The sequence below is a fragment of the Lampetra fluviatilis genome, chromosome 3, assembly GCF_964198595.1.
Source record: "Lampetra fluviatilis chromosome 3, kcLamFluv1.1, whole genome shotgun sequence".
NCBI classification, from domain to species: Eukaryota; Metazoa; Chordata; class Hyperoartia; order Petromyzontiformes; family Petromyzontidae; genus Lampetra; species Lampetra fluviatilis.
In genome coordinates this window covers 16,796,370-16,809,807 of record NC_136277.1, presented here as the reverse complement: position 1 = coordinate 16,809,807, position 13,438 = coordinate 16,796,370, and the positions used below count along the sequence as shown (strand labels likewise).

The following is a 13,438-nucleotide window of genomic DNA, read 5'->3' as shown; positions in this document are numbered from 1 at the left end:
TAACATGCATCTGTTTCTTTCAGGCTCTTCAAGGGCCAACGTAATCCCAGTCAAGCAGGGGCGCCAGCATAAAGGGGCCATAACTGACGCCATTGCTTTTGTTGCTGTGGCGAAGGAGAAGTCGGAAGTGCATGACACCCCTCCGCCCCTGCCCAAGAAACAGCGTGCCAAAGCTGTCTTGACTGCAGACCCAGCAGGAGCATCGATTTCTGCAGATAATGCAGACCTCAAATCTATTTTTAACCCCCTCTATATTGTTGAGGAAGAACGAAAAGCTTGCAGCACACAGTCTTTTGTTTCTAATGGCGCAGATGAAAATGCATCAAAGGGAAAATGTATGACAATCTTAGAGGGTCCAGTTTCTGAAACCACTCGCATAAAAGATCATGTTCCCTGTACAGATCAGAAGAAAGGTATAGTTTACACAGTATCAGAAAGAGATACACTACTAAAGGTTGATGATGACCCGTCATGCATATATACCAAAGTTCGTGACAAATCGAAATCCATTAAAGGGAATGTATACTCTAAGCCACAAAATAAATCCCTTCTTGGCAGTGCTAGTGCTGTTCAGCTTGCGATTGCTGAAGATATATTGGAAAAGACAGCCCAGAGCTTGGAGAGTGGAAGCAAACCTGCAAACTTCCTATTGACCACTAAAGGACAGGAGCAGAAAGATACAGGAGTGGGTACAACAGTGCCAGCTATGTTGTATGAAGGACTGGAAAGCTCTGAAGAGGTGTTTGCCCGGATTGGTAGCCTGCATGCAGAGACTCTGCATGTGTTGTGTGCAAAGTGTGAAGACAACTTCATGCGTGGCCAGAAGGAACATCTTCGCTTTGGCGTAGAGAGCTGGTCCAATTTCAAGCTAACCAGTGACAAGCCCTGCTGTGATGCCGGCGATGCTGTTTATTATACAGCTTCCTATGCCAAAGATCATGGGCATTTGTACGCAGTTAAGGTAAGTTCATTCTTAACTTGTGATGTTTTTAAAAAGTCTTGCAGTAATAATGTATGTCCCTTTGCCAATCTATTGCTAGATTAATGTGTTGCTATGCCGTATTGCTTATATAAATGTTGTTTGGCAGCAAGTAGCCACGCTGGTCAATGCAGATTGATGAAGGGTAGGCCCAGCACAGATATCGCTCGGCAATTAAGCTAGCCATGGCTGAGAATGAAATTCAGATTACTGGGTTTATAAAGCACAACTGCACAACCTCTACACCCCTTGCAGTAATATACCCATCATAATAAATACTAATTAAAGAGGAATTTGGTTAATTGTTGTGATCTTCAATTAATCCAAACAGTAAAACCTATTAAGACTCGACAGTAGTCAGCCAGAATTTGTGCAAGCTCAAAAGGTGACCTGAAAATAGTTAAATATATTTTTTATATATAAACCAAACTCTGACGCGCCATGCTAATGATGGTGAGGAGATTCGAGAGATGCGTTTCTTACATGAGGAAGTGTAAGTCGATTTTTCCCCAGCTACAGAGAACTGCATTTTGCACCGGAATTTATAAATGTTTTACACATTTCTGTTTGTAAGGAGTTTGATGAACCCATTTCCTTTGGATGATATGTGCTCTGAGTGCTCTCATCATTTCATTCATTTAGCAAGTATACATTACATACGTGCCCAAAGAGAAATTTTTCAGCCTTCCACATCAAATGAACCTCAGCCTGCCATCTGCTTCATTGTGATAGTGACTTGGATATGGTTAAGGTGTTAACTTTTTAATCTTGCTAGTTGAGAACGTATTTGCTTTGCAACAGAAATGAGAGACGAACGTCATGTTCATACTCTTCTCACAATCCTGGACTCGGAGCCCTAAGAGTAATTTACCTTTTAAAATAATAAAATGTTACATGGTGAGTTTTTTTTTATATAATCCAGGATTTAAAGAATATTTTGGTGGAACAATTACATTTATAGGACGATAGATTGGAACACAGCAATGTAAAATTAACCGTGTCTTCCAATCTTCTTCTGCCAATTCAACTGATTGATTATTTGTTCCACAGAAAATCCCATTTAGTCCATAATCCTGCTAGTTTCGATGGCAACGGCCTGCAGTCACTCACAATACAGTTGTTGTTGAGTTGCAGAGGAGTCCAGCCAGCCAAGGAAACCCGTGACATAGATAATAGTACAATTATATTGACTCCTCTTTTCAGGTTGTATGCCCTGAGCAGGTTGAAATTTGACCAGCCTTGGTTTTGGTTACTAATGATATTTTTTTAAAGTTTTGAAGCTATTGTGTAATTATAATGGTATATATATATTGTTGTTTTCAGATTTGTAAGATCGAGGGGAAAGACTCTCAACAGCAATACTATCACAGCCTGGCTGTGCGGCAGAGCCTCCCCGTGCACTTCAATGTGCAGCAGGACTGCGGGCACTTTGTGGCCGATGTCCCGGAAAGGCTGCTGCCATGTGACTGTGCTGCTGCCAGTCTTCGAGATGGGAACCCAGTGTGTACTCAGACGGCGGATCAAGCGAACTCTCAGCCACCGGACCTATCCTCGGTAGACTCGTCTGGTCAGAGCAGGGTGGTGGTGATCACAAGAGAGGTACCTTGCAGCAATGTGGCTGATCTGATCCGAGGCTCGGTGAACCTGCACCGCTCCCAGCCAGAGCTCTACGAAAGGCAGGTCAGTGTCATCTGCTGGTACTTTGTAAGGTTGAAAAAAGGTTAATATGTTAAATGTTTACATTCCTACTTAATTTGTCTCCTAATTTATTTCAATGTCAGGCCCTTTATGTCCACCTGAGCCATAGGTGGACATGTGACAATGCTATAGAGCCTGCCATTTTGTGTGATCGCTTCGCAGGTACGAGGTAGAAATAGTGTAAGGTGATAGATAAACAAATGTACAGAGGGCTCAGAAAGTGCACCATGCACAGTAAATGATGTTGGTGCCTCTGGCAAGAAAAGTCAAAGGGAAGAGTATTGATCTAGAGCTTAAATTATAAGTCTTAAAGCATTTTGAAGCAGTTAAGGCAGTTAATATTGCCAGAATGCTTGTCCTAGCCACGACCTCGGTGACAATTTTTCGAGTTAATGCAGGAACAATTCTAGAACATCCTCAAAAGATGGCACCTTTAACTGCTACTAAAATAACTCGTATAGCAGATGTAGCATTCTAGAAAATATGGAAGGACTTTTAATTGTCTGGATTGAAGATTTAAATGAGTGTATTTCTTATGAGTTAAAATGTAAGCCAACTTATAATTATATCCATTTTTGTAGCCTTCGTGACATTTTTTCACACGTTTATTTTTACAGAAATGTCAGCTAGGAATGCAACCCCTGATTTGAACATTGTCTGAGAAATTAGAGTTTGCTTTAAGAAATTTCGAGTGAAGTAGCATTTCCCATTAACGCATCCCTTACCTACAATGGGTTATTACGATATTTTCTTCTTTTTGAAGTGATGTTCTCGGCTGCATAACATGATTTTTATTTATATTATTGCCTCTCTTATCCAATATACAGGGTGCTTCAAAATGTTAACACATATACGGGGCTATCGTTTCTAATGGAAAAAGAACGGATAATACACTCACATGATAACAAATGTATGTTAATAGCTTCAAAAAGTCAGTCTTCACTTGTTTGCCATCATTGTCAACACATGCCTGGAATCTTCTCCAGGTGGTCTCCAGAGCCTAGAGGCACATTTCTCGTGGTATTGTTGCAAATTCTCCTAAGTGTTAACATTTTTTTGAAGCATCCTGTAAATCTCCCAGTATGACTATGTATGAATGCATTGCATGAATTCCCTGGTAAGGTGTACATTTTCATCAACATCTGAATGAGTCTAAGCACTAGCTTGTCTCTCCTACAGGTATGTCTTCTACTGCTTCAGCTGTGCTATGCACTTGAGCACTTAAAACGGCATCATGTGAGCCATAGTGACCTACGAATGGAAAATCTATTGCTGGTGAGCGGACACAGTGCTGGGCCACCAGGACACAAGGGCATCGAGTCTCTTGGTGCAGAGCTGCCCCGACTCATCGTCAGCAATTTCTCCCAGGCTAAGCAGCAGTTGCGCGTGGGGGCACTGGCACCAGAAATGCTACGAGCAGAGTCGCGCCTCGCGCCCGAGCTCACTACCGCAAGCCAGTACCGAAAATGTGACGAGTTCCAGACTGGCATCCTGGTCTACGAAATGCTGCACCTTCAAAATCCATTTGCTGAGCGGCCTGAGCTGCGTGAGAGAGACTACAACCCGAAGGTTAGTCATGGCTTGACATGGAACAATGGATCACGTGATTTTGTTTAACTTTACATGTTACACCATATACCAGAGCTGCACCCAGCAACAAGGACTTCAGTGTTTTTCAGTCCACAACCAATTTTTTTTGCTTTTTATTGTATAATTAAAGGTTTAAAATGTCTTAAAGTAAAAAATATCTTAAGATCCAGAAAAAAAACATTCCTTTTTTGTATCCGCAATATTGGCAGAGCCGAGGTACAAAATCACCACCACCTCTCTTTCCCTGTCAGCTTTTCAGGGGGTAAAATGCTAAATTAGTCTTAAGTTATGAGTCATTTTCATAACTATTGTACACTTTATAATGGTAACATATGGAGTATACATTAACTAGCACCTTACATATTAAGGGCAGTGCTACCTTGAATTACTGTACAAGAATAGTTTTTGTAATAAAAAACGGCTAAAAAGGAAGACAGTGTTTGAGTTTCTCATTGAGAACTTCTCATAAACCTTTCATTCTAACAGATACAAAAACTACAAATACTACTTTAGTTTAGCCGTGCATATTACTGGACAACCCATCACTGGCTCCAAGGATCATGTGACCGCTCCTTCACCATGTCAACTCAAACTGTGCAGTAGATTATTGTACATTGTCTTGCATCTCAGATTATCACGGTTGGCTGTGCGGTGCGAATGAAGTTCATCATACATACATGCATAATTAATATAAATGCCTAGTACACAGCTTATCTGCAATGAGGATTTCGTGTCAGTTTCCATTATAAGGGTGGTTCAAGGTTAACCTGCTGTTATTCTACAAAATTGGAGTGTGAAGTGAATAAAACATACCCTTTTTTCCCAACGTACAATCAAACTCAGTTTATCCGTGATCCGATTATCTGATTTTGTTTTTTATTCTACAAAAAAGCCAGTTCTCGCTTCCAAATATCTGGGGTTATCCAGGGTTATCCGTGGTAAAGTGGGTGAACAGACTAGGACAATTCAGGTACAGATGCTATTGTCGATGCAGCGATTTCTACACCGCATTGTTGAGGTGTGCTAGCTCCCTTCCCATACCCATCACTCAGAAGCAATTGCTCAATTGTAGCAGCACTTGCAATGCCTGCAAGTCAGTGTTGCATTCACTGTTAGCCACCAGTGAATGGGAAGGGAGCCTGCTTGCCATCATGTTAGAGACCCTTTTTAAGACTGGTGCATGAGAGGTAAGCACCTAATGATTGTGACATTGATCTATGATGTAAATTTTGTCACAAAGTTCCTTGAGTCCCCACGTCCTTGCCTGCTGGCCACACTCCATTTCGTGACATTTTTGTCACGTGTCAAAGGTGATTGGGGCTTTTCCAAATATCTTTGGTCGGGACCATGGATAAATGGAGTTATTTGGAAAATTCTTTCAATTATCCGGGATTGTCCGTGGTCATGCACCCCAGATAAACGAGTTAATCTCCAGTTGGAGCCTCTGGAAATGTGGAACCAGTGTACCCATCCCATTTATCCTGGATAAGCTAAGTTTGACTGTGTGCCCCTGTTACATGTATACATTAGTCTCAGCGGTGTTTTACTGCCTTCATGCTAGAAACATGTAATTCTTAAGGACATAGACTTCAGCCATTTCAAGACATCTGCTTTCACGTTAATTTTTGTTGAGCCTTTTGTATCTCTCAAACACTTAATTGTGAGAAATGTGTGTCACTTAACTTACAACTAACCTCTAACTTTCGGCTGATATCAAAGTTTCCATTCGACGACGCTGTCTCACGGCATGTAACACACTACCTGTTGCCTTTTGGAAAAACCCAAACTGCTTTGGGCAGCAGTGACATAACTTCACACGCGAGTTTCTAGATCGTTCCACTTCCTCTCCATAAAACTTTCAGTGATGTAAATCTTTTAGGGTTGCACATTAACCTTAAATCGCCTGATTTTTTGAACTAGCACCTGTGGTAATTGCCTTTGACACCACTAAAGGTGTTTTTGTTGTATTATAGAAGCAGTTGTGAACAAGGCACTTAATTTTGATTTAAAGCTTTCGTGACTACAGGCATTCATATTCTTGGTTCTTTCAGTAAAGTCACGTGGAAGGGAAATAATAAAATAATAAAAATATAAAACAATAACATTCTCACGACGTTTCGACTACGTGACTTTACCGAAAGAACCAAAAATATAAGGCACTTAATATCAAGGGACATTGTAACACATACTACGATCTTAGGCTGTTACCGCCTGGTCTATTAGACCAAGTAAACATCTGTGTTAGAGTTCAGTTGCATCATGTGTCATGAGGCAGAGGTCAGGCATGGCTTGAGTGTTCCCAGGCTCGACTTGGGATTTTGCTTCAAGGGTTCAGGGTTTGTGTCATCAGCAAAATTAGCCCACTCACTGTCTGTTGGCCGAGCAACGCTGAGCGTGGCTCCATGCCTCAAGAGTCATGGTCATTTATGTCTGCAAAACGTTGCGCGCATTACACATTCCATTATAATTACTGCCCCTGAAGAGCACTTCTTGGAGGATGCAAAACATCTTATTTGCAAATTAAAGATAATGGGTTTCCAGCAATGAAGGCTCACAGCCTGAAGAGGTTGAAAGGGAGTGTGTTAACTTCTGTAGTGTGTTGTTTTTTTTGAAGCTCTGGAATTTTGAAAGGCGCATTCCATACCTTAGGTACCTACTCCATAGGTAGTTGTAGCAGCCGTTCCTTGTACAAGTGGATATGAGTGGCACATGGATCAATCCCAGTGTTTTTAAAGCCCGTTGCAGGCTTCACAAAGCTGCTGTATGTACGTAGCCAACTGTGCTAATCAGAGGTACGGGGGAAGAACAAACTAAAAACAAAACCGTTCAAAATAAATTAGTTTTCAATCTTGATTTAAAAATGGATAGTTCCAGTGGCTTCCTTCTTGTGGGCTTCACTTTGGTAGAAATATCCTCAGTGCATTCATTAGCCTGCCAATTGTTAATTTGATGATCACCACTTAAAGATTAGTTAGCTCTTGTAGTTTATTAAACATTTTGGTAAAAATGTTGGTGTTGACGGTTGTGATGTAAAGTGTTACAAAATTAACGTTATGTAGTGTATTTCCATAATACTAGTATTATCTTATCTCAAACGGTGTTAGACCAGAGGACGCCTTGGTAATCTAATTTGTATATTGGTGACAATGCCATTATTTTATATTAAGACGGAATAACCGTAGCTGAACATATGTGTTGATAAAAATCCAACTGACATTGACCTGTATTAAGAAGTGTATTTTGTTTTGTGTCATGTGTCTGTCAGGACCTGCCTGCGATGCCCACACTGTCAGTGTATTCCTATGGTCTGGAGCAGCTAGCTCACTTGCTACTCCTTCCCAACCCCATGGAGCGCATCCACATCTCACAAGGCCGCGGCTTGTTGCAGTGTCTGCTGTGGGGGCCCCGGTACCAACTCCTCAACAAAATAATGTTGAGCACAAGCGACCCATGCACACTGGAAGAACCCAGTGAGCAGCATAGCCTAGCAGAAGGCAGTGGCACGGGTAGACCAGCCCGGCAAGTGCATTTGGTGGGAAGCAAAGCGGCGCACGAGCAGCAGTCCACAGGGCTCGTGAACAGAGAGGTTGTTCTGCAAAACTGGCTGGAGTTGAAACGTACACTTCTCACCATCTGTTTTGCTGAGAAATATCTAGAACATGAGCATATCATCCGGCTTGAAGACTGGTTGTGTTGCCAGTACTTTGCATTTGCCACCCCAGCCTCAGTCTACCAAGCCCTCAGGCTAATGCAAGCAGAATGAGCATTCATAAACATTGACATTTAGTGTTTTTAATGGACTGTATTGGTTTCTTTAACTTAGCCCATGATCTGTGTTAAAAGGGGTGGAATACAGTTTTGTTTTGTTTCTCATTGATGAATACACTCCATTTGCCTCAATTTCCTGATCAACCTAAAAAACAGAACTGCTCTTATCCACAACAGCTGTAGAATCTGCAAAAAACTCATTATCCATGGCCCTCCTCTTCCTGTTATCATAAACTTTTCTCATAAGTATTTGCAAAACGGCATCTTATTATCCTCGATTATTTTTTTCATGGATAAGAGAAATTGCATGGCAAACATACCATATTGTCCATGGGTTATCCGTGATTTTTCATTTCATAAAATATGCTATGATCAAAGCAAGTTCATTGGTGGCATTTGCGATGATGACGCATTGCACGACACAACCCAGACACACACAGGCAAATAAACTCAGACACGGAGACATGCAGACCGAGGCATACAGACACAGACCCTCGCAGACATGAACAGCATTTATATGCTGCTCTGCTTTAACAAAAGGTCCTTGGCTGCATTTTTTTCAATCTTCTGCTCTCTGCTCTCTTCATTTCTACAAACAACCCTCCCTTCAGCTCTTCCATCTAAATCCTTAGCCTTCTCTTCTTTTTAATTCCATTCTTCCTTCTATAATGTCCTTCCTCAAACCATCCCTTCATGGAATGTCTAATTCAGATAATTCTCCTTCTGATGACTTCCATTACAATTATTTTTGATGATGCCATTCAATATTTCTTCATTGGTATTATTTTATATACAGCTGACTTTCACTAAATCCTTCTCCACACCCACACCTCAAAAGCTTCCAACCGTCTCAATCCTTTCTCAGTGTCCTCATTTCCATGCCATGCAAAGCTATGCTCCACATCATCGTATTAACTATCTTGTTAAGTAAACAATCTTCCGTCTTGCCGAATGGTTCTGCCACCAAGCCTTGATCATATTTCCGCTGCACACTGTTCATCTTCTGTGATTAATGCACCGAAGTTCCTGAATATGTTCACATGTTCTCGCAGTTGCCCTTCAATTATAATATACGTTGTTCCTACACCTTCCCATTATATTCTCATTACTTGTTTTGTTTATGTTAATATTTATACTGTTTTCCTTTGCATGTTGTTTAACCCATCCATCAACCTTTAAAGTCTTTGTTTGCCACCATCCCTTAATCATTCGCAAACCGTACATCCTTTCAGGTATGACCTTGATTTTTTTGTATTCTGTTGCCTCAATTATAATTTTTGCATTAACAGCAAGGCCGGTGATAATGAGCACTCATGCTCGATTACTGTACTAATAATGCCTGGTTTCATGTCTGCTACCATGATAACTGATTCCTGTTCCTTACACGATCGACATATTAATCTCCAGTCTGCCTAGTCCGCCCCTATCTTCTTAAGTATCTCCATCAATTTTACCCTTTTTCCATAATAGAGGATTTTGGGTGAGATCGCGTAAATATATAAACGTGTCGTTAATACCCGCCACCACCCGACACAGCCAACTAGTAAGGGTTGTCACGTAAACAGAACGTGCCAATTCGTCACTAGTACAGCACACCCGGTGTGTTGGAGAGCCAAGCCACAACATTTGCAAACTAAGTATGACGTTTCGCCAGTAATTACAAATAGCTTCAAACCTCTTATGGATGATATTGGTCACGAAAGCCTCCTGTCAAAGGCCTACTCGAAATCCACAAAGCACACATACAACTAATATCCGAGTTCTATGCCCCTTTCATACAGCATTCTCATTAACACTATCACTTCGCATGTCCCGCATATTTTCCTGAAACCGAATTGGTTTCTTACAATAACATTTTTGTCTTTGTATTTATTCTTCTGATGAGCAGTCTTAGCATGATCTCGGATGCATGTGAAACAAGGATATTTGTTCTATGGTCTCCGCACTCCATTGCATTTCTGCTTTTTTTCTAAAGTACCACGGCTATTTTTGTAAACGCTTCTGGACGTTTACCTTGCTAGTACTTGCTTTTAAAGAGGAAATGTAGTTCCTTGGTCATGTTATTTCCAAGGTATTTCAGAAACTTCTGGCAACCCATCTATACCTGCAACTTTCCTCTTCTTGGGCTTAATGGCTGTTTTTATTCTCTTTATGTTGGGCCCTTTTTATCCATGTCTACTTCTGCTTTCTCTAAACTAATGTCATCCAGCTTTGGCTTTCCTTCCTCATAAAGTTTATATATGTACCTCTTTAATCTACTTTAAATGCCTTCTGGCTCTTGTCAATATTTCCTCATTCTTCTTTATTTTACTGCTCCCGTCTTAGATATTTCTGACATCTATAACTTTTGCGTACATCAGCTCTGTTCATTCTTTCCTGTCAAGCTCTTCAAGTTTTTTAAGAGACACGCACAAACACACAGACATTGAAAGACACACAGAGACGGACATGGAGGCGCACACGTGGACAAAGGCAGACACCCACAGAGACATGGATAAACATACAGACATTGATACAAAAAGAGAGACGTGGAGACATGGAGACATTCACAGAAACAAGAGACACGCAAAACAAAGAGAGATGCACAAAGACCGACCTCCCCCACAGCTACTGGTAGTATCTGTGCTATTTCGGGGATAAGAGTCACCAGTGTAGCAAATTCATCCTATTATCTGAATTTAACCCAAGGATAAGCAGAGTAAATTTACGGATAATAGAATCCATGATTCGAGTCTCCTACATTACCACGGATAAGAGGTGTTATCTCATATTTAATTGCAGTTATTTCACATCCAGAGAGTTATAATTTAAGATGATTACATTTTAGTTATTTTTATTTGCTTATTATAGAGTGGGTTGTGGGAAAGGGCCTCTTAGTCTATCTGGTCTAGCACTGATAGTGGTCTGCATTAGCAACTATAACTTGAATTAGCCTCTAGCTGCACTCTTCCCTCAGCCCCTCAATGTGAACCAGTTAAAGTATTAGTCATAAATATTTCTCAAGTCCTAAGTAAAAATGTTTGCAGTACTATATAAGAAGGATTTTAGGAATAAAATGTATTGGACAATCTTTACTATAGAAACTAAGATGTGGGGACATTGTTGGTTTATATTTATACTATGAAGTAGGTTGTGATAGGGTTGTAACAAGAAATGTGATAACAGTATTTTGCATTTTAGTGATTTTTTTACAATTTTCAACATTATCTCATAATGTTGATATATTTTCAACATGAACCAAATCAATGAAAATCAATTCGGCAGTTTTAAATGTTTTATTGTGCCACACGTTTTACTTTGGCTGTGGCAAGTGTGCCAATTAAAAAAATAAACAATGACTAAATCTCAAGGTTGGTTTCCTGGAGTGCTAAAATCAGTAGAAATGCAATTAGAAAGTTTGAGTTGCAATATGATTTAAAGCACATGTGTGCTTTACCAAACAAAAATGTGCCTTGGGCTAATGCATTTGATTGCACATTTGAGAGGTAGGATTTTTGTGTAGGATGTGTGACCTGCAGTTCTACCAGATGGTTAATGTTGCCTTTATGCATTGGTTTTACACCAATATGTACTTTTGCTTTTATACATAAACAGAGCTTGTGCCTTTGAGAACATATACTGTGTTAACCAAAAATATAACCTTCCTTGAAGCAATAACTGATTTTTTTTATATATCAATTAGGATATGCTGCTGTTTCATTGTTTAATAGCAATATTTCAGTTAAGTAGTGTAATTTTAGATACTACAGTCCTCTGGTAGTTATCCTTTTTGGTGCTATAAATAAGCCACATATGAAGTGTCTTATGTACATTGTTTTACTGCATTGTTACTTGATATTTCCAAAAGCTTTTTGTATTAAACTTGCACCTTATATGGATTGCGTGAGAGTATTTTGAAGTGTAATGTTTGCTGGTAATATTTGAATTTATATATTCATATCGGTCTTGTTCTTTATGATTTGTGAAGTTAAGTTTCACATTTGCTTCCCTTGTGTAGTGCGATGTTTGGAAACAATACATTAATTACATAGTTTGAGTCAAACAATAAGTCAAAATGTTATAACTGTAATTTGTATGGTTCCACCATTTAACACATCACGCGTTTTTGCAAACCTAATTTCAACTGTTCAGAATGTTTTTAAATCCTCATTTATATTTAATTGGGTGAACTGTTTAGAGTGCTAAAAATGTATTACCCTTTTTATGGACTGCTCACAGTTCATTCATTTTAGTTAGAACTAGTCACTTAATTTGGCCACTTGCATTCAACACTAACATGCAAGTCTTTAGCATATAGAGAGTGCTACATGATATCTTCGACAACATTTTATTGTTCATGTACAGCAGGTGTTTTGCCCAAGACATTGGATAGGCAATGATTTGGCAGTTTTAAATATGGAAGCTTGACAGTGGGCCATTCAGCTAAGCATTTCAAAAAGTTGATATCCATGTGCAGGGATGGGCCTTGTGTACCCAAATCACAGATGTCAGTAGAAAATATTGAGGTAGATCTATGTTTAGGTAACGTGCTCTATAATGCTTAATGTATCGCTGGAGTTAACACACTCCATATATGCTGGCAAGGTAATGCCATGGGGGAGTATTACCTTTTTCAAGCTCTGCAACAACTGTTCCCGGCAGCTTTACGCAAAAAGAGGGACACATTATTGTCTTCAGTTAACAGGACGTATGGTAAGAGGAGGGTTCGATAAACAGCATTAAAATAATTTTATTTTTAACAGTGGTTTCTACTATTTAGAGAAGATATGAAGTATTTTGCAGTAACCAATTTATGTTAGATATAGGAGCTGCAAGACTCAAAAGGCAGAAAATACTTAAGAGTTGCGTAAACAAGTAACGCTCTAAAAAGATAGATTAAAGTTACTGGCTGAAACATGATATAATGGCAGGGAGTTTTCTATTGAAAGATGCTGAACAAATATTTAAAGTCCATGGGCCACAGCAAAAATCGGTACCACCTATGGTTGAAAAGCTGCTTAACCCAAGATCTTAATGCTTTGGTGTTTGCATCGTCCTTGTACTGTTTGCCTTTTGGTGTCCTTTGGTCTAGCACTGGTGAGACCAAGCCATAATTAAAGAGGTTATCGAGGCCAATCAGTTTCATGGACAATGAACACAAAGCATATTTTGCATGTTTTACCACAAGTATGTGGTTAATGCAGAATTGATGCCTTGTCATAGGTGTCTATTTAATGTTTGAACTTAACACCTGTATTTATTAAAGCCTCTCTTCAATCAAAATTTAACACTATTTTAGTCACATCTGATTACATTTCAGCACAAGTTGAGAATGATTTCCACATTTGGCACGAGGATTGAAACACTTGGAAGTGCTGCAGGTGATTTTGCAGCTCGTAGAATTCCTACCCCGAACACGAAACT

The 13,438-nt window shown here is 39.8% G+C and overlaps 1 protein-coding gene across 3 annotated transcripts in view; it reads left to right on the top strand.

The window, feature by feature from the left end:
• Positions 1-11,909, top strand: part of LOC144953529 (inactive tyrosine-protein kinase PEAK1-like) — a 31,791-nt gene extending 19,882 nt beyond the window's left edge. For all 3 annotated transcript variants that reach the window (XM_078884077.1, XM_078884070.1, XM_078884087.1), the window contains 4 exons: positions 24-961; positions 2,303-2,659; positions 3,857-4,246; positions 7,533-11,909. In XM_078884077.1, coding sequence (XP_078740203.1) covers positions 24-961; positions 2,303-2,659; positions 3,857-4,246; positions 7,533-8,030 — 2,183 coding nt within the window. In that variant the 3' untranslated portion in view covers positions 8,031-11,909. The remainder of the gene's footprint in view (positions 1-23; positions 962-2,302; positions 2,660-3,856; positions 4,247-7,532) is intronic.
• The last annotated feature ends 1,529 nt before the right edge of the window (positions 11,910-13,438 follow it).